The 21386-nt window shown below is 39.0% G+C and overlaps 1 protein-coding gene across 3 annotated transcripts in view; it reads left to right on the forward strand.

Annotated features, from left to right (window-relative positions):
• The first annotated feature begins 465 nt into the window (after positions 1-465).
• LOC128742392 (required for meiotic nuclear division protein 1 homolog) overlaps positions 466-21386 on the forward strand; it is a 59040-nt gene continuing 38119 nt past the window's right edge. Inside the window, exons 1-2 of one of the 3 annotated variants that reach the window (XM_053838738.1) lie at positions 466-559; positions 613-1210. In XM_053838738.1, coding sequence (XP_053694713.1) covers positions 662-1210 — 549 coding nt within the window. In that variant the 5' untranslated portion in view covers positions 466-559; positions 613-661. The remainder of the gene's footprint in view (positions 560-612; positions 1211-21386) is intronic. The other 2 variants (XM_053838740.1, XM_053838739.1) reach the window with 2 other exon arrangements.

Below are 21386 nucleotides of genomic sequence, written 5' to 3' on the forward strand. Positions count from 1 at the left end.
GCGTTTCACTCATCTGCGAGCAGTCTGATTTGGGCAGGGGGGATCTTTTGCTGTCAAATTCCATACATGTGTGCGTTACCGCAGATGGTGTTTGGTCCATGACGTTTGTACTGTCATGGACCAAACAGCGTGTGATTGATTTCGAGCCAAGGGACTCGCAACTCTATTTTTGTCTGCTGCAGTTGACAGAAACTCAAACCCAAACACGCAGCGCAATTGTCGTTTGTATTGTTTTGATCCCGATAATACATTTATCTACTTTTTAGCGTAAATAAAATAAACTAAGAAACTTTTCGAAAGCTACATATACAGGCAAGAGCAGCAAATCGGTAAGAAAAAAGTAGCAAGAGCGGCATTGAAAATTATGGTCACCTGCCTGCCCCTTCACATGTGAGTTTCACAGTTCCTTACCGATAGATCCCCCCTGGATTTGGGCCCGCTGTCAAATTTTGAGCCCCGGACATGCTGTCGCTGACGTTTACTGCAGCTCAATATAGAGATGTCGATGGGGTGCAAAAAACAAACAAATATCAGCAACTTCGTAGTCCCGAATTCCAAGGTAAATCTCGGTAAATCCCTGCTTCATTCATAATCATAATTTAAATTTTACAGTTCGCAGCCGTCGCTGCACCTTATATCTTTGTAGTCGCGAATTGCAAATATGAGCTGGGTACGCTTCGCTTCGACCTTTGGTGGTCGCCGTGTTTCTTTTATGAATCTTTGGATAGGCCAAACTATTGATACAGGTTGCAAAAAAAAGCTTTGTGTCACCTTATACGCTACTTTAATGAACAAAATAGACTTGTGTAACACCAAGGAAAAAATAGGAAAAGAACAGTGCCAAAATATTGCATTGAATCCACTTAAATTGCACGATAATACTCAATTAAAAATTCGACCGCGGCGAAAGCGTGAAGAAGAAAACGTAAAACATAGAACAGGTTACTTTGGTGTGACTGCCTTTGCAACAGCCGAACAATATCATCTAGAAAGTTTAGAGTGCGCATTGCAAGCCCAAAATTTGTATGAATCGAAGCAGTTTCTTTCCAGCGAGGAGTACAAACCTGACGTTCTGCACGTTACTGCCAAATACAAGCTTGTGGACGAATCAAGGGATGTTTATTTCTTTCGTGAGGGAACTGTGGTTTTTTGGAATTGTACCGACTTGGAAATTGGAAATATATTACGATTTTTAAAACCTTTTGAAAAGGTAAGCAACCAATAGTTTTTTACAACATTTACTGAACTGTTATTTGTTAAACATAGGTGGCTCACGCTCGATAAGCTGTTTGTAATAAAAAAATAACCATCGAACTGTCAAATTTTAACTAAAAAGTTAAAAATTTCGCGAAATTAAAACTTGCCAGTTTGATGGTTATTTTTCTTGACTAACCTTGATTTTTCTTCTCGAGTGGTTAAACGTTAAAATCAGCGGGGTGGTGTGGCTGTCAAACTACATACATTGTACATGTCCCACTCATTGGTTTTGGTACTTTTGGTTCTAGTGCCTACTTAAAGGTTTATTGATTTTAAGACTACTGAAACTAATTAGAAAGCAGTTGAACAAAGCCTTTTAGCTATAATTTAACTAATTCTAGCTGCTATGTTCAGTATACTGGCTGGTTCCAAGTTGTCGCCGTCCATGGATGTTTAATTCGCCAAATTTTGACAATTTCACACCCCTGGTTAAAATCTAGTTAAAATGTCGACCAACATTTGAAAGGGGCGGATAAGCCAACTGTCAAACAGAACGAGTGAGAGTTATTTTTTGCTGGAGCAGCATAGGAAAATGAACTCTCACTCGTTCTGTTTGACAGTTGGCTTATACGACCCTTTCAAATGTTAGTCGACAAATGGTTAAAATCAGTTCCACGGTCCTGCTGGGCAGCCATGTTTTTGCAGTCAACATCTAACCATTTGCGTGACAGCATGAAACAGCAGCGTGAAACAGCATGACACCGCTATACGTTCTGTTCGTTTCGCTCTGCAAAACCGGTATGCTGGCAGATGGGTAGTATTTTGAAATCTTAGCCAGATTTTTGCAAATAATACCCACACCGGCAGTAGATGTTGGCTACTGTCAAACACATTGAGTAGGGATATGGTTGCCAGTCCCTTGATCAGTTCAGAATGCGAACACTGCGAACCATTTCATATTTGACAGATTGATAGTTGTTTTACTCAATGATGATGATGATGATGGTCCCACCTCATACCCCTACAACGGTTTGAGCAGGACGGTTTATCTACTTAAGATATTTATAATATAACAATGTAGCCAGGTGGTAAAAGCAAATAACGAGCTGGCTTCTAATACAGACATATCAAACTTTCAAACGAATATCAAAATTTCAGTAACTGTCCAAGGCTCGTCCAAAACGTTTCCAACCCGAAAATTATCTGGACTTGATTAGGAATTGAACCTAATATTTAGGAGCACAAGCTGGTCAGAGTTGGTTCTAGATAACGATCTAGAACTACGAGGGAGATCCCGCAGATTTCTGGTGCTCGATATACAACTCCGCAACAAAGCGATGGTATACGAGTTCCAAAGTCCACAAGCAAACCCAAGCCTGTCCAGCTTCCGCTCCAAACCCTTTGTTCAGGACTTTAACCTGATCATTCAATTTCCAGATTGTGTATGTCTGTTCTCGCGCGCGTGGCTCAAACATGTGTAGCCAGTGCTGCCACATGTACAGATTTATCTGAAAAAGTACAGATTTTTTCGAATTTTTTGGTACAGATTCTGTACGGTACAGATGACAGATTTTTGCCAAAAATTACAGATAGGTACAGATTTTCAGAGTGTCAAAAACTCATTCTTTTTTCTCAGTGCTGATTCTTGAAATCAATAGAGAAGCAATTGTTAGTATGATTAAAAACAAAACAAAACGTATTTATGTTTAAGTTTAGCAGAGATACGTGCAAACATTATCAAACAAACAGATGATTTGAGACTCGCATTTTTTTAATGTTAACAAATCATTTTTTTCCATACAATAAATATTTTAATAGTACAGATTTTCGTACAGATTTTTGGAAGAAAAAATCAGAGGGGTTGTGTATAAGACACGACCGCATATTCAACGTAGGACTACGCAAAGTTAATGTAAAGGTGCGTTTAGAATGGGCAATTTTGGCTACGTTGGGAATGCGATATGTTGCTAGTTTTAGCTCAATGTTGCTTCTGTCGCCGCCTGCACATTTGTGGTACGTCGCCATAATTACTTGGAAACATCAGCAACTGTTAGGAACAATTGCATGCCACTAGTTGCCAATCTAGACACACCTTACTAAAAACACTTATTGGAAAATTGATTGCTAATGGAAATCATAATACTCTTCATTGACAGTTATGATGGTTCTGAAAAGAACCATTTTGAAAGTTTAAAATTGACTGAAACGATTGGATTGGCTACTTTGTGCTGTAGAGAAAAAACCCGATTTAATCCACCTAGTGGTGAAAGGAACCTTTGTTATACGGTCTTACTTGCTATTTGAGATAGAAATCGACACGTCTTCGGAACATAACTCATCTATTGGTTATCGTTGCGTAGTGCGTTGGTTTACATGAAATTTTTGAAAATTGAATAAGTTTATAAAATTTGAGCAAAATAGGAACACTTAAATTTTGATAGATCCTTTTTTCATGAAATTGCTGAGTAAGGATAAGTAAGTTGTTATTAATCTGAGTAAGTTCAAATAAAAGTAAGTTGTAAGAGGAAATTTTATCCTTTAACATATACATTGTCTAGTAAAGGTCTAGTTTATAGGTTTTTGAACTATGCATTACAGGAAACTGTAATGCCATTCTATTTGAATCACATCAATAGAGTTTTCTTGAATAATTTTCATCAATTTTTATTAACTCACGCTGCTGTATTTTATACAAGACGTGTAGGTTTTTCAACGCCATATTGTTATAAAGTTACAAATCGTTGTTTAACTAACGTATATTCTTCAACAAACTTATTGTAAGCAAAATATCATAATTATTGAATGCATTAATAATTTTAATTGTTAGGAAAATGTATGCAGCAAAACTATCAGCAAATGTAAAATGTTTAAAATGTATCCGTCTGCTGGTAGTCGAGTAATTCGAAGTCAAAATTGGGGTATTCTTTATAATCAAAGTTCTACAGTTCCTAAACAAGCAAACATACAGGTATACTATTTTCAGCAAAGTTGTGTATTTTTACTATTTGTACAATTTTGTAGTACATGAAAAAGTCATACAACAATTACAAAAAGAGCAAAAATAGAAAAACTGATTTTACAAATTCATATACAATAAATAAGATTTTTCTATTTTCGCTACAGAGATAGAAGGTTACTGTCTTCAGCAAAATTTCTTGTAATAATATGTTCTATACCTTTGCAGAACACATCAATGTGTTATATTGACTCTGAAGAAAAATATTTTTTTATTTCACTTTTAGGGGGATTAATCATAATTTAAATTCCACCAGACGATAGAGCTTTCAATTTCAAGAAACTCTTCCAAAGGTTCGATAAACCTAAAACCAAGTTTTCCCAGTCAAAACTCTAGTGCACACGTTTTCTTTGGTTTGGGGCTATTGTGAGCGCGAGTAATTGTGTTATAAAAGTTGGCGCGAGTGTTCGAGGGTTAATATCTTTTAACCGATAAAACCAATTCTTATGAAATTTTGCATATATATTCGTATTGTCAAAACCTCTCGTTTGTTATTAAAATATTTCAAATTAGGTAAATTATCTTGGTTAAAATCATTATAAAATATTGTTAATTTTGGTGTGGTGTATAAGGTTGCTCATAACTTTCAAATTAAACGTCCAATCAAAAAACCATTCAATAATGATCTATTAGCATATATTATCTTTCAAATGAGACTAATAGCGCATAAATAGGTTTGGCCATCTCTAAGAAACAGGCGATAATTATTTCCTTGTCAAAACAGGTTTTTTAAGCATAACTTTTAAACTACTTGTTTGTTTTCAATTAAAAATTTCTGAATAATTTAGCTTTAATAAGGGCTTTCATTTGATACTAAGATCGTTGAAATCGGTCATGTAGTTCTAGAGAAACCCGTGTCACGTATTTTTCACATTTTTGCTTATAACTTTTAAACGAAACGTCGTGTCACGAAGCAACTCAATAGTGATCTACTAGACAATAATACCTTTCAAACAAAAGTAATAGCGAACGATTCGGTTCAGCCATCTTTGAGAAACAGGCGATAGAAAAAATCATTACATACACACACACACACACACACACACACACACACACACACACACACACACACACACACACACACACACACACACACACACACACACACACACACACACACACACACACACACACACACACACACACACACACACACACACACACACACACACACACACACACACACACACACACACACACACACACACACACACACACACACACACACACACACACACACACACACACACACACACACACACACACACACACACACACACACACACACACACACACACACACACACACACACACACACACACACACACACACACACACACACACACACACACACACACACACACACACACACACACACACACACACACACACACACACACACACACACACACACACACACACACACACACACACACACACACACACACACACACACACACACACACACACACACACACACACACACACACACACACACACACACACACACACACACACACACACACACACACACACACACACACACACACACACACACACACACACACACACACACACACACACACACACACACACACACACACACACACACACACACACACACACACACACACACACACACACACACACACACACACACACACACACACACACACACACACACACACACACACACACACACACACACACACACACACACACACACACACACACACACACACACACACACACACACACACACACACACACACACACACACACACACACACACACACACACACACACACACACACACACACACACACACACACACACACACACACACACACACACACACACACACACACACACACACACACACACACACACACACACACACACACACACACACACACACACACACACACACACACACACACACACACACACACACACACACACACACACACACACACACACACACACACACACACACACACACACACACACACACACACACACACACACACACACACACACACACACACACACACACACACACACACACACACACACACACACACACACACACACACACACACACACACACACACACACACACACACACACACACACACACACACAGACATTGCTCAAATCGTCGAACCCTATCGATTGGTATATGTGACTTGGCCCTCCGGGCCTCGGATCAATTTCGTGTTTTTCGACCAATTTTTAAACCTTTGTTATAGTATAACAAAGGTAAAACATAGTGTTAGCATAACAAAAGCATTACATTACATTACATATTGCAGAACTTCGCATCGTGTAAATTATAAGCAATCTGGCACATGCTAAACCGTTATTTAGAGCAGCGTGGGGTCGAAATCAGACATCATGATAATGCTGATAATTTAAGTTTTCTGTTTGATACTGTGAATTAAAGTAATGTATGGTATAATCATAAATGACATTCTTTTTCTTACATCTGATTTCCAGTGGCAACATTATCGAGTTGATGTCGCTTGTCCGAATATTTCAACTGGATTGTTTAAAGGGTTCAAGGGAAGAAATCACATTGTCTCTGGTTAAGATAGTGGTGAATTAACACTACAGAGTAACAATTATTAAAAAAAATGATTTGGCTAATCAGAAACTTACTAGCCGTTAAAATCAGGTACATGGTGTCATCTCCTTACCGGTTGGTAAGGAAAAGCTCTTGGCACTAATGTCGATATGGAAATAACTTCATTACTGTCCATCCATGTTTCGCTGAGCGCAAGGATATCTGCCTGTCTGAGAACCGCATCGGTTGAAATATCTGCTGAATGTGCGTGCGTTTAGACTCTGTACATTCAGGCCCAGCAGTACAGCAAAATGGTTTACGTTAGATATACATTCTAGAAGTTCAGTACCTAAAGTAACCAATTTGTGGGTTTCCAAGCGCCTAAGTTTCGTCCGTAATTCCTGGATTTTCGGTGATGCAGTTCCCTTGGCATGGTAAAACTTAAATATGCCTCTGTTATTCGTCCAAGTATAATCCTTCAATCGATGTAACTCTTGACATTCCCACGTATACCAACTGCTGTTCCTGTCCCTTGCCATACTCGTACGCGATTTCAGAAAATGTGCCGCTTTGACTCTTGTGTACAGTAAGAGCATTCGCACCTACTAAAGGAAATTGTATACGTTTGCACTTAATGCTACTACTTAGCTTAATATTTGCAGATCGCTTTTCAATAGGTGTCCAATCGGGCTGAAGAACATCATGCTTTGAGTACACAGCGGGCCTCGATTTGACCCGCAAGACCTTTCCAATGTAGTCGTTTTCAAATTTGAGCAATGATAATATAGCACAGGTTGCGAGTATTTCACATATTAATATTTTGAACCTAGATTATTTTTTATAATATTCTATCCGGCAAGTTGAAAGCATGGAATGGTATATCCATAAACAAGCCGAAAATATTTGATAACTGATCCAGTACCCTACATTTTTACATCTTTTCGGCTACTATAGGACTCACCTGTTACGTTAGGCGATACGCTGGCCTCTACGTGCGCCGGAGCGGTCACCTCACGCAACACTTCAACATTGGAGGGACCAGCTATTTCGTGCGATGCACCATCTAACGATGTATTGCCCACTTCAGAATACATTGAATCACTACGATTTCCTTTTCTTCTCAAATGGTAGAATTTACAGTGCTCTGCCACCGTCAACGCTGGGCTCTTGCTGGTCCAGTTAATAATGCCTGCTCACGGACTCGCTTGCGGTATTTACGCATATATTTTGCTTGAAGCAATTGAGACATTGTAGAATCAGATGCACAAAATCACTCACTTCTCACTTAAATTGATTGTATGTTATTAATAACAATTTCATATGGTAACTATGGCGACAATTGAACGAATACTGTAGGAAATTTGGAAAAATTGTTCAACTTTACGTGGAAATTCCAGAAGTTACATACAAAGTACAATTTTCTAATAAAAACTATACAAAAGGCTGATATTTTGTGATTCGAATGGTATGCTAACCATAAAAATATATTCAGAATTGGCTGAGCTATAAGTGTTTAAAATCTATCACTTTGTCGTGTCGCGGTCATTTTTGCTTCTCCAACGTGCCACCCTATTAAAGTAAGACGTAGTCCTACGTCAAAAGTACAGATGAAAAAGATTTTTGTCCCTTCCAGTACAGATGACTATGTGACAACACTGTGTGTAGCCTTCTCTAAACTTTTATAATTCCATTGTCCAAATCCATTGTAACGCCCCTGCCCGGATTTAAGTCCCGGAAGATATGAACCGCGGTAGTCTTTCACTTATAACATTGACCTGGTCTGTCATTTTTTGCTTAAAGTTACCAAAAACGCCCACGGTCGCGTCTATTATACCCTCCCATGAGTAGGTGGTTTGTCGCGCACTTCGGCAGACTCCTAAATTTAATTCCGCATGTAGAATGTAATACAGTTTAAGTTAGATATATGTGTAGTATGTAGTATACTATTGCATAATTTAGCTTTATGTGTAGCATGTGGCTCGTAAAGCGGAATGGAGCGAAATCGAACGGATTTGATTTTAAATTCAATCCGTTTGGGCCGAAGCACCGGGAGGGCTTACTCAGTTCCCTAGATGAATTGCTGGTATGCACAGAAATTTCTCTAGAAAACTGAAACCAAATCCTACCCACCATTCATGAGATTTTGACTTACTCATGAAAATTAAAATTTATCGCTAGTTAGAACGAACGAGTGTTCAAAAATGATGTGATGTCTTTATTTGCGTAATCGAGACATTTTCTATGAGATTGCCATAGAATTTGTGGCTGTTATGCGATTATGGACAGCACAGCACTGAAAAATATACACACACGTACATGTATACATGTGCATGCATGTATGAGTGTGCATGGGTGTATAGGTACGAATGAATATATGTTTGAGTGTTCTATGATGAGTCGGAAATTCTTTTTATACCTATGCTGCCAAACTACAATTATTAATGGGCAGGAAGTTATGGTCAGTAGCTGTGTTTCCTGTGTCAGTTTCCTATGTTATTACTAATATTGCTATCGTTGCTGTTACTGTTACCTCTATTGTATTGTTTTGGATGTAATTATAATTATTTTTTTCTTATTTCCCTCCTATATTAGAATGATTTGCATGTCTTGTGACTAACCGCGTTAACGGTATTCAACTAACAACATAAAATGATCATGAATGACGCTGTTTGTCTCCCAAGGGCCCTCCTAATGCTGCTGAGCCTCTGTCGGAGAGTCCATCAAGTCGAACGGTGGCAACTCACCGGCGGCCTGCTCCTCTCCATTCTTGCGGCTGTCGTCGCGGTCGGACTTAGTGGATCTCTCGAAAAGCTTTATAGCCTCGATATATATTTTGTTCTGTTCATTGCCCAATGCTGGCAGACTTCAACTGAAATTCCATTTCTAACTAAATCTTTTTAGAGTTAAAACTTCTTCAAGTAAAAACAGGTATTCGATTCTCTGGCTGATTCAAGCAGGGCTGTCCTCAATATACCATCATTTCCACTTCCTAAAATGGGGTCATAGTACATAATATATGGCCATGGTATGAGGATTTTTTTTCGATTCAATACCATCCTCACAGAATTATCAACGTCGTTAACATCTTATTAAGTCTTGCTTTAGTGACAGCTTGCACTTAAGACTTAACACGGCATATATACATATCTCCAAGTGAAGTTCTACATGATCCATCTCATCCTTGCTTAGTTACAGAATCATTTCAATTGACCACGGTCTGAAGAGCATACCGACAAATCAGTTGACTGCCGCTACAAATATGCAATTAATGCAACCGGGAATAATACGAGCGAGTACCAGTCCCCATTATATCGCATCTGCTCTATTTTTCGGAAGTTCAAGTAGTTTTTCGATAGTTCTGAGCGATACGGTTTGTTTACAAACAGAAAGTTGTTGAAAAGTGAGCTGCAGTTTTGTGATAATTTTGTCATTGAAATACTGTTTATTCTGTAATTTCACTGTGATAATCGTGATCATTGGAAGATACTGTGCTTGGAAGTATTAAAGTTTCTTTTGATAACGTGATTAAAGTGCAAAATAAAACGGCAATAGAAATGGATAATCTCTGCAACGCCTGTGCTAATGTCATTCATGCGGATGTGGATACAGTTGTTTGTCAAGGTTTCTGTAGATCAACATTCCATTTTGGGTGCTCCAAGCTCAATCCAGCAGTATGGGAAGAGGTAAAATCTAGCGCTGGTTTATTTTGGATGTGTCACGCTTGCCGGAAACTTATGCATAACGTAACTTTTCGAGATTCTCTTAACAATGCTAATAACGTACTTCACTCCGTATTGGATCAGCAAAGCAAAATGTTCGAAGAATTAAGAGATGAAATCAAGAAAAATGCAAACATGATTAATCGAATTACGCGAAAAATTCCCGTTACGCCTTCAACTCCCTAAGTTATTCCCGGGTCAGAGGGTAGAGCGCCCAAGCGTCCTCGCATTCTTGTAGATCTCCCACATGAAGAAACAAATGCCGTTCGAATGCTTTGAGGAAATAAAGAGCCACAGCAGGGTTCATCTATTCCGATCGTACCGCTACCCCCTCGAGTAAATAAATTCTGGCTGTTTCTGTCTAGATTTTCCCCACAAGCCACTGTGGAGGAGATTTCTACACTAGTACAGCAGAATCTGGAGCTGGAGGGCCCCGTCGAAGTCATTAAATTAGTCCGCAATGGTACTGATTTGAGCCAAATGACATACGTGTCATTTAAGGTGGGAATCGATCTCGCTTTCAAAGAAAAGGCGATGCAGCCCTCGAGCTGGCAAACTGGTATTTATTTCCGCGAATTTATAAATGAACCTCGAACAAACACATTTCGAAATATCAGAGATAATGAGTCCAATCCAGAAAACTTTCTTACACCCCTTGCCAATACACAGTAGCACTAACGATCCTGCAATATTGAACGATCATAATCGTATTGAAATGAACATAAATGCTACTGATGTACCTGAGTTAGAACCGAATTTGACCGTCACTAGTCCTATAGTATCAATGACACGAAAACCTACGGAAAAGAAAAAGACGTTGGATGTATATTATCAGAATATGAATAGTATAAGAGAAAGTGAACGACAAAAAATTGTCTATTTGTCGTCAATTGAATTAGACATAGATGTATATTGTTTCACTGAAACTAACCTGGATGTAACTGTACTGGATGGTTCATTGTTTTCTTCCGCCTTTCGTGTATACCGTTGTGATAGAAATGCCTCCAATAGTGAAAAAACATCTGGCGGTGGTGTTCTGATTGCCGTCCGAAATAGCATCGCCAGCACAGAATACGAAGTGGCTAAAAGCAATGAAGCACTTTGTGTTAAACTAGCAGCAAAGACCGGATCACTCTATATGTGCTGCGGATATATTCCACCTACCTCTGGTATTGATCGGTATCGCTCGTTTTGTCTTTTTATCGAGTCCATAATTGTAAGCATTAGTCCGGAAGACGAAGTTATCGTTGTCGGTGATTTTAACCTGCCAAATTTGAATTGGAATCAAATTAATTTCGACTCAAATAATCCATTTTACTTACCCGAACAAATTACTTCACAAACCGAGATAGCTATTGTTGATAGTTTTCTCGCTGCTGGGCTGATGCAAGTATGCAATATTGTAAACAATAACAATTGCTTTCTTGATCTGGTGTTCTCTACCGACACAGACATCTGCCAGGTGGCATTAACGGATCCATTGATCAAGAACGAAATTCATCACTGTGCGATGTTATTGACCATCGAAGCGGCCGCATCGAACGAGTGTAACATTGGGGTGTTCAAAAAGTTTTTGAATTTAAATGCAATGGACAGTGTAGGCGTGCGTACTGACTTAGGTAATATTGAATGGAACAATGTCTTTGTTACAGAGGAAATGTTCCAAAGCGATGTAGCGGGATATGTTATGCAAGCATCTGTGCTGCTTGATTTTATTCGCGCCGTTGGTGTTTTCAATGTCGATATCGGGGATGCTGCGATTGTTAATAACTCGGTGGATTATAATATTTTGTCGTTTTATCATGTGATTTTCGATATTTTTACCCGTAATGCCCCAATGGTAATCAAACAGCAAAAATCACAGCACAATTACCCCGAATGGTTTTCTCGGTCGCTTATCAATCTAATGAAAGCCAAACGATCGGCTTTAAAACGAATGCATCGAAATAGATCAGACGAAAACGTGACGCACTATAAGCAGGTTCTACGTATGTTCAAAGCTGCCCACCGGGAAGAATATGAAGTTTACCTAAGTGAAATACAAAGATCTATAAAAGGTAACCCGAAATGTTTCTGGAAGTTCGTAAATAGCAGAAGGAAGAACTCCAGTATTCCTGATCACGTTAAGTATAAGAACGTTACTGCTACCGGTGCTCAGTCATCAACGCACCTTTTTGCGGAACACTTTAAAAGCGTATTTGACGAACATACCTCCACTAACAATATACCATTTCAAGACAGTGATGCAGAAGCATACCAAGTATCTCAAAACAGCATCGGAAATGCTATTCGCAGACTCGACAAAAATCTGTCACCTGGTCCTGATACACTATCGAATAAGCTTTTGAAAGAGTTTCAGAATGAACTAATAGAACCTCTCGCGAGTCTATTTAATGCGTCTCTAGCCTCCGGTTACTTCCCCTCGATTTGGAAGGTATCTCGTATTAGTCCAATTCATAAAAAAGGATCTCGCTCAGAGGTAGAGAACTATCGCGCAATAACTATCCAGTCGGCTATACCGAAGCTCTTTGAACAAACAGTTTACGATCATCTATATGAAATGGTTGCTGATCGTATCTCTTCTGCTCAACACGGGTTTTTGAAGAAAAAATCTAACCACGAACCTTTGTGAATTTACGTCTCTGGTAAACGACTATATCTCAAGGGGGTTTCAAGTAGACTGTGTATACACTGACATGAGTAAAGCCTTTGACTCTGTTAAGACTGATAGTATTATGCAAGCGATTACAGACTTCGGCATCGACGGACCGATTTACAACTGGCTAAGAACTTACCTTTCGCGCAGAGTTCAGTATGTGAAAATTAAGGAAAACGTCTCTGCTTCATTTGTTGTTAATTCGGGAGTACCGCAGGGTAGTCATCTAGGGCCATTGCTTTTTGTTCTAGTGATGAACAGGCTTCCGGATATGTTGTCCAATGCTACAATCTTAATATACGCAGATGATGTAAAAATATTTTTTCCTATCAAGACTGACAGTGATTGTCTTAAGCTACAACTTGACGTGGATAACATTGGAATATTCTGTTCGAATAGTGGCTTGACCATCAACCCAGATAAATGCTCTGTTATGACTTTTTCCCGAAAACTACGTCCAATCGAATTTCAATACTCCTACAGCGGAATCGTTTTGCCACGCAAGGAAACCATTCGTGACCTAGGAATCATATTTGATCGTTCACTTTCGTTTACAAGTCACATAGACAACGTTATTAAAGACTGCTTAAAGCTATTCGCTCTTGTGAGACGATACGGTCGTGACCTTAAGGATCCATATGCAATACTAGCAATATATGTAGGCCTTGTGCGAAGTAAATTAGACTTTGCAAGTGTAGTTTGGCGTCCGCAATATGTAACCTATATACAACGGATAGAGACAGTCCAAAAAAAGTTTGTTCGTTTTGCGTTGCGGAACTTGAGGTGCAATGGAGATGAACTACCGCCGTATCACGACCTATGCTCTCTAGTCAACATTGACACAATCCACTGCAGACATAAGATTGCCGATATAGTGTTCTTCACAAACATCCTATCTGGACGAGCCGACAGTCAAATGCTTGCTTCAAGGTTGCACTTGAATCACAGCCAAGTTGCACTTCGGAATACCCGGGTGTTTAATTCACCTCATCGAAACAGGAATTACTCCCAACATGAGCCAACTTGCCGTTTCATGAAAGCTTTCAACGATCTACAGCATATAGTGAATGTTACCATGGTACCAGCGAATATTAAAAATAGGCTTAGCTTGTATTTTAGGGGACAGTTGCATCCCATTTGAGTTTTTTTTAATGGTTAATGTTCATAGTTATAAGTTTTTTTTATTGGCAAACGGGCTTGAAGCCTAAACCATTACTGAGCAAATAAGATAATATTGCTCTTGAATAATATTCCGCACAAAATATTCGAAAATTTACGCCAACAGCTACAATACTGCAAAGATGGTAGATAAAGAGGCGGCTGTGGCTTTTAATGAGCATAGGTTGTTGAACAGCGCTGGGTCAATCGTGATGACTTGGGTATTTGGGAGATGAGTAGCGTTCATCCTAGCGAGTAGTTAGTCGGTAGTAGCATAGGTGATGGACAGACATAGAATTCTCGTGATATTACTAACTCGAAAATTGCGATCAACATGTTGACTAAAAATTTCTTCTTTTCTTTTCTTTCTCTGCCTGATCTCTATCGCTTCTTCTCACGGCAACAATGTTGTCGTGAGGGGAGGTAAGAGATCAGCCACAGATGACCACACTGGTGACAACGATGGATGAGGACGCCGTGGTGCCATGAATAAACACGAAGTAAGAAAGGGTCGAGCAAGACGAGGAAACAAACAAAGGAAGGAGAAAACAAGATAAGTACAAGCCATCTTATGCTATATTGACCAAGCACACAATTATAACGAGCCAAGTTCTGTCACTCTTCTTCCGCCCATTAATCCATAATCACCAACACATTATGGCGCTAGCGTTATCCGCACGGATTCTTTTATCATTATCACAACCACCTTACCTCAGCCCTGGACATACTTGGCTCTAACTGCCCCACCTCGTGCTGCAAACAGAAAACAGAAACAGAAAGTTACCAAAAACGCCCACGGTCGCGTCTATTATTATTCTTTTCGCAACATAGGCAGCGCAAGTGTTTTTGTTTGTCAATAACGAGCCACCGCACATACATTTCCTGTATGTTAAGTAGAAGTTAGGGCTGCACGATAGGTGAAAAATGGTCTAATAAAGGAGGCGTAAGTTGCCGGTCGACCCGTCTGGTCGACTAGCTTAAGTTTAACCCAAGATTCTTTTACTATTATCATTGAAGAAATCCGTAGGGTAGCGCGGGCTACCCTACATCGTGGTGACTAGCAGAAAAGCCGAGACCGCTCGGACACGCGCCGGAGTGAACAATTGTTGAAATCAGCTAACACTCGGACGTGGAGTTAAGTGAATATCCCAAAATCGTGTTTTTTTTGTGAGAACGGAGAAAACTCAGAACAGAGAAAAAGTTGGGCGAATTCATCATTCGATTCATTCAGAGATGAAACTCAGATTTTCAAAAATTTCAAGCGGAAGCAGAAACGCTAATAATTTGTGAAGTGCTACGTGTTGCGAGTGTGATATTTACACCACCCGGAACTAGTTGGAAGTGACCAGAAAAAAGCAGTGGAAGCAGGGGAGCGCGAAGTGATGAGAATAAATTAAGAGCGATTCGAGTGACGATATTGAATAAGTTAAAAAAAAGTTTTTCGTTCAGCAAATTTCCCGAATTCTGCAACAATGCTGTGACTCATTATCACTGGCAAGGAAAATCTGTGTGATTTCGAAACAAATTAAGCTGGAATCTGGGCCGTAATTTGTGTTTCGGTTCCTACATTCACGTCATTGTTCGTAATAAGAAGAAAAGTAATTAAGAGTCGAAGAAAGTGTAACTCGTCAAGTAAAGTGCAATTTGCTGAAAAAATTGGACCATCGGCTACGGTTGAAGAGCTGTGAAAATTTTTAATTTTGAGAAATTCGAATAGTGAAAGAGTTTGCAGTAAGCGCGAAAAAGTGTACGAGGGGCTAAAAACAGTACGTGTGTAAAACGTATAACAAGTGTGGTAATCGGTGCGGAGTGAATCTAAATATTTCGCATACGAACAGAATTTCGTATTTCGAAAAAAAAAAAAAGGAATTAAAAATCCTGCATTTACTTCACCGTTCGGAATAAGTTTTGAGCAGATATTTGAAATCTGTGATTCGAGAGACTGTGTTTTATAAGAAATCAACCAATTCTACCAAACGATAGCTTTACGTCGAATTATCATTCGTGTTAGCGAAACGAAGTCAGCTGTTTTTGCTCGTTCATTCAATAGTGTTAAAAGTTCGCGGGTGGAGTTTAACATTCAACTTGTTTTGCTTGTTGCTGGCAAACCAGCATGATTTAGAACTAGTGTTACTGTGTTTTTTTTAACCATTTACGATCGACGCAGCGATCTATCTTCATCGGTGGTCTCCGGGTAGAGGTGAACTCTCTTCCCCGAAGCGAGTGCAATTGTGAAAGAAAGTAAACGAACGTTGCACTTGCCTGATTTTTTTTCGAGTACTTTCCTGATTTTTTTTCGACTGATTTGAGTGTTTTTGCGAATTATGTGACCGAGCTTCATGCACTTATGGTCGCCAAAAGGAGTCATCAAACGCGAACAATTCTCATCCTCTGTACGATTAAGTTGTTAAAAATCTTCAATTAAGTTGTTTTATTCAAATCAATCAAAACTAATAAAAAAAAATACTGTGTAAATTCCCCTAAGAGCAATTTTGGCGAGCGGTGAAATTACGAAAAAATCAATTCAGGAACAGAGGCGGTAAGGGCCGACACGTATCTGGCATGATGGCCGGAGGCAATGATAGGATCATGTGGTGAGTCAATTTTATCCCTTTTTTCACTCCCCTCTGTCGCTTGTTCTTTAAATTAACAAAATTTCCTTCTCGTACCTACCTACTAGAATAAATCGGCAGGTCTGAAATTAGAAATATTCCTTTGCTTAAATAAGTTCAACTAAACATTTATTTGTGACAGTTACGCCCATTTAAATTACCCCGAATTACACGACGATCACACTCGAATCCTGCATATGATTTCGCTCAAAATAAATTGACCGAAAAAGAAAGGTAGCGAAAATATCTCGCGACACTAATAGGTGTGGTTAACACCGCGACCACTGAAATTTAAGCTGACTCAACAGCAAAAACATTTTTTTTTGAGAAGATGTCAACAAACGCGACACCAGTAAGGTGACACAGAAATTATTGCAAGCAACACACCGCCGGTAGGGTCGACACTAAAACCGTCGGCATAAACCGCATATACTCCAAAATTTGTAAACACGAGACCGGCGCGACAGCGTTACGGCAAATGCTTTGATTTATCAATCAGTTCAAGGCCGACACGGCTACGAATGGTTACACTTCGCTATTACTACAAAAGCAATGGCTTATGTTTATACCTTTGTCGTACTGTCCAAAACCATGAGCTTGATTAGCTCAAGGCCAATAAAGGGCGATTTACTAATAGTCGTGATATAAAACAAATTACGGTCAATATTATCCTGTGGCCCTATTTGACATACATGCCAATGCTAGAGGAGGTAAAAGTTTAATGTAGAGCGGTGCGACCCCGAGTGCGTACAAGCCAATGCAAATAAAAAGAATAGCACAATTTCCTACACATATTTAGTCGAATATTTTACCCCAAGCGTAGATTAGTTTAAAACCTTTTTTCGGGAAATTGTAACAATTAAGAGACAATTCCGACACATAGTTTATCGGTATTAATAGTAACCAACCCCGGCGGCAAAACCAGCACCGGTAGGCAAAGTGAATTCAGTACGACCTACCGCGCTGCGGTGTAAAACAGCTGACAATAAATACAAACGAGTTGATGATACACATTTTATGGCCAGAGGTACAAAATCAAGGCCAAGCAAGAGGGGCAGTTTCAAACTAAACTGCCACTAAATAAAATTCGAATTTCAAAAGACGAACCAGCCGGTAATAATAATATCAATGCGTGTAACACTCACAATATTACTGGTATTATTTTCCTTTATTTTTCTCAAATGCATACTGGATATTTAAAAAAATTACACCTGTATATAACATTATTTCACCTACTTATTGTGAACGAAAAAATCAGAGGGGTTGTGTACAAGACACGACCGCATGTATAGGTGACACAGGACTACGTAAGCCTCTTTGTAGTAGCATTGGGCGATACTGTATCTGTATCGAAAAAATCGATACTTTTGAGCCGATACATCGATATTTTGGATCGATACTGAGCGTCCCGATACCGGCCAGTATCGATGCTAAAACGACGATATTTGTATCGATACCTTTATAGTAAATGCTAGAGAAACTAAAATACTTTACTTATCCTAATGCGATGTCCATTAGGATTTCACCTGCATAACAATGTTCTGCCAACAAACTCGATCCATGGCTGTCCGCCTCCAATTTCTCGAATGTCCCATACTTTCCAGGACTTGCTCCATATGGTCTAACCGTCAAGCACGCTGCGAACCTCTGTGCCTGGTACCAACCGAATTCGAGGCAAACATCATTTTTACGGGATTGTTTTCCGGCATTCTCACATGTCCCGGCCATTGTACTCTTCCAGCCTCAGCAACTTTCTGAATACTGGGTTGGCCGAAAAGCTGCGCCAGCTTGTGGTTCATGTTTTTCCTCCATAGACCGTACTCACATACACCACCAAAGATAATCCTAAGCACACGACGTCCAAAAGTGACCAGTCTCCGTCGAGCATTGTCCACGTTTTGTGCCCGTAGACTATCGGTCTTATTTGCGCTTTGTACATGGTACATTTGGTACAGGGATGAAGCTTGCCAGATTTTAGGGTCTTGTAGAATCCGTAGGAAGCACGGCTTCCGGCAAGAATATCTCTGCGTATTTCTCTGCTGCAGATGTTATCCGACCACCTCGAACTCGTAGAAATTACAATAAGAGGTGTACCTAATTAATGCGGCAGCTAATTTTGTTTATCGATAAATAAACTCTGCAAAAATAGATGCATTCCTAGTTCCAGTCTTAAATCAAATTTTAAGTAAAACTTCAATTTCAATTTGAAATCTAATTTAAAGTCGGATTTCTTGGGTGATGTAAAAAAATCAAATTCAATTTCAAATCCTATTTCAAGTCCAATTATAAGTCCGATTTAACTCCAATTTCTGGCAAAGTTGTAAGTATAATTTCTAGTCAAATTTTTCATCCAATTCACTGTTAGTTACTAGTAAAATTTTAAGTTCTTTATTATGTCCTATTTCAAGTTCAATTTCATGTCTCATTATAAGTCCTGTTTCATGTGTAATTTGAAGTCCAATTTATAAATTCTAGTCTGAATTGGTCCAAACTTGAGTTTAACTTCGCGTCCAATTTTAAGTGTGATTTGAAGTCCAAATTCAAGTTCCACTTCAAGTTTAATTTTAAGTTAAATTTAAAGTCTTACTTCCAGCTCAATTTAAAGTAAAGATCCAAGTTGAAATTGATTCAAACTGAAGTCCAATATCATTTGATCATCAATATCAATTTGAAGTACAATTTTAAGCATAATGCCATGCTCAATTCTAAGTTAAATTTCAGTTCCCATTTCAAGTTCAATATCAAGTTTAATTTCAGGTTCAAATTTAAGTAAAATTTCAAGTGCAATTCCAGCTCCGATTTTAAAATTAATTTCAAATGCGATCAATTAGACAACTCGCAAGTTGCTGAGTGAAGCTCTGCTTTCCTCAATGGAGGTAGCTATCTTGGCACTCGAAGATGGATGTGGTTGGATACGCTAGACCGTCAATGAAGCCGCAACTACGTTGTTAAGTGAAGAGACCCTGAGTGCATGAAATGACTTTTGACGGAGATGAACTGGAAGGGGTTGATGAATTCATAAATTAGGGATCTCTGTCAACCGCCGTCAATCATACGAGTAAGCAGATTCAACGACGCATTCTAGCTAAGTCAGGTCTACTTTTCCCTTCGTAAGTCATTTCGATCAAGGAGCATAAACCGTACGCAAAATATAAAAGCATTTGCTAGCGCTTGGCTGAGTGGTCGATTTCTGGCCGGCCCGGCCGATTTTTCACTTGCAAAGCCGGTGACCGATCAATCTGGCAAAAAGTCGGTTTACCAACTTAAGAAAACGGATTTGTACTTTTTGTCCGATTTTTAAAATTTATTTTTCATTTCCATCATTCCACTAGATTTTCTAATAAATTTTGTAGCAATCCTGAGCAATTCGTTGCAGTTTCCGGTCAAAAGATTTTAAAACCGCAGGCCTGACCAGTCCGACATCAGCTATTATTTCGTTCCTAACGAGATTTCGTATGAGAACGAAAGAGAATCAACAGTAGTAAAAGCACACCTGCATATAATTTTCTAAAAAATTAAGCTAAATAATAAACAAAAGTGTGGTTTTCGTTGCACCCTGTCAGTGTATCGATACCGATATCGATACCACTGGTATCGATACTTGCCGCCCGATATTTCAACGGGATCGATACCTTTACAAAAATTGTATCGATATTCGAATATCGATGCTTTTCGCAGTATCGCCCAATGCTACTTTGTAGTGATAGTAGCATGTATTCATACTTGTAATCATTCGATTCTTCATGTATACATGCTATATGCAACATATATACATGCTACATGCGTTGTATGTAACATTTATCAAAGTAGTAACATTGCATACGTTCAATTCTCAAGAGATTGTGCATTTGACAACAATTTAACAAAATCAATTCAATCCTATTTTATCAACAGCACATCTTTTCACTACACTTCTAATGAAACGGCAAGCATGCGTATTCATACAGAGCCGTATTATAACCGAACACTACAGCTGTAGCACATTTTTGCAACATAGATATCGAATTCGCCGAGGTTTAATCGTTACGCAGTAAAGAATTTGCGATCTGTTGGGACAACGAACTTGTGTCATTTTTTCTGGCACACTTCCCTAACACAGAAATCAGATTGGACTAGGTTTAATCGCGTTCGTAAGAAATCTGTTGGCACGAGGGGGCTTTGTCACTCTCTCTGGCGTACTTCCCAAGCAAGGACATCAAAATGGTCTAGGGTCTAGGTTGAACCGCGGTGTTAAGAAATCTTGTTGAAATGAGGAAACTTTGTCACTTGTTTTGGCTTACTTCCCAAGCACAGATATCAAATTGGTATGGGTTTAGATCATCGTAAAGAATCTTCCAACCAATCACGAAGCGAGAATTCTGGTAAAACATAGGTTCATTATTTTCAATTTTTCAATAGTTCAACATCAAGAATCCATACTTTTCTTCATTTGGGTCAATTCTTAGAAGATTTTCCGATCGAT

The sequence above is a fragment of the Sabethes cyaneus genome, chromosome 3 (assembly GCF_943734655.1).
Source record: "Sabethes cyaneus chromosome 3, idSabCyanKW18_F2, whole genome shotgun sequence".
Classification (NCBI taxonomy): Eukaryota; Metazoa; Arthropoda; class Insecta; order Diptera; family Culicidae; genus Sabethes; species Sabethes cyaneus.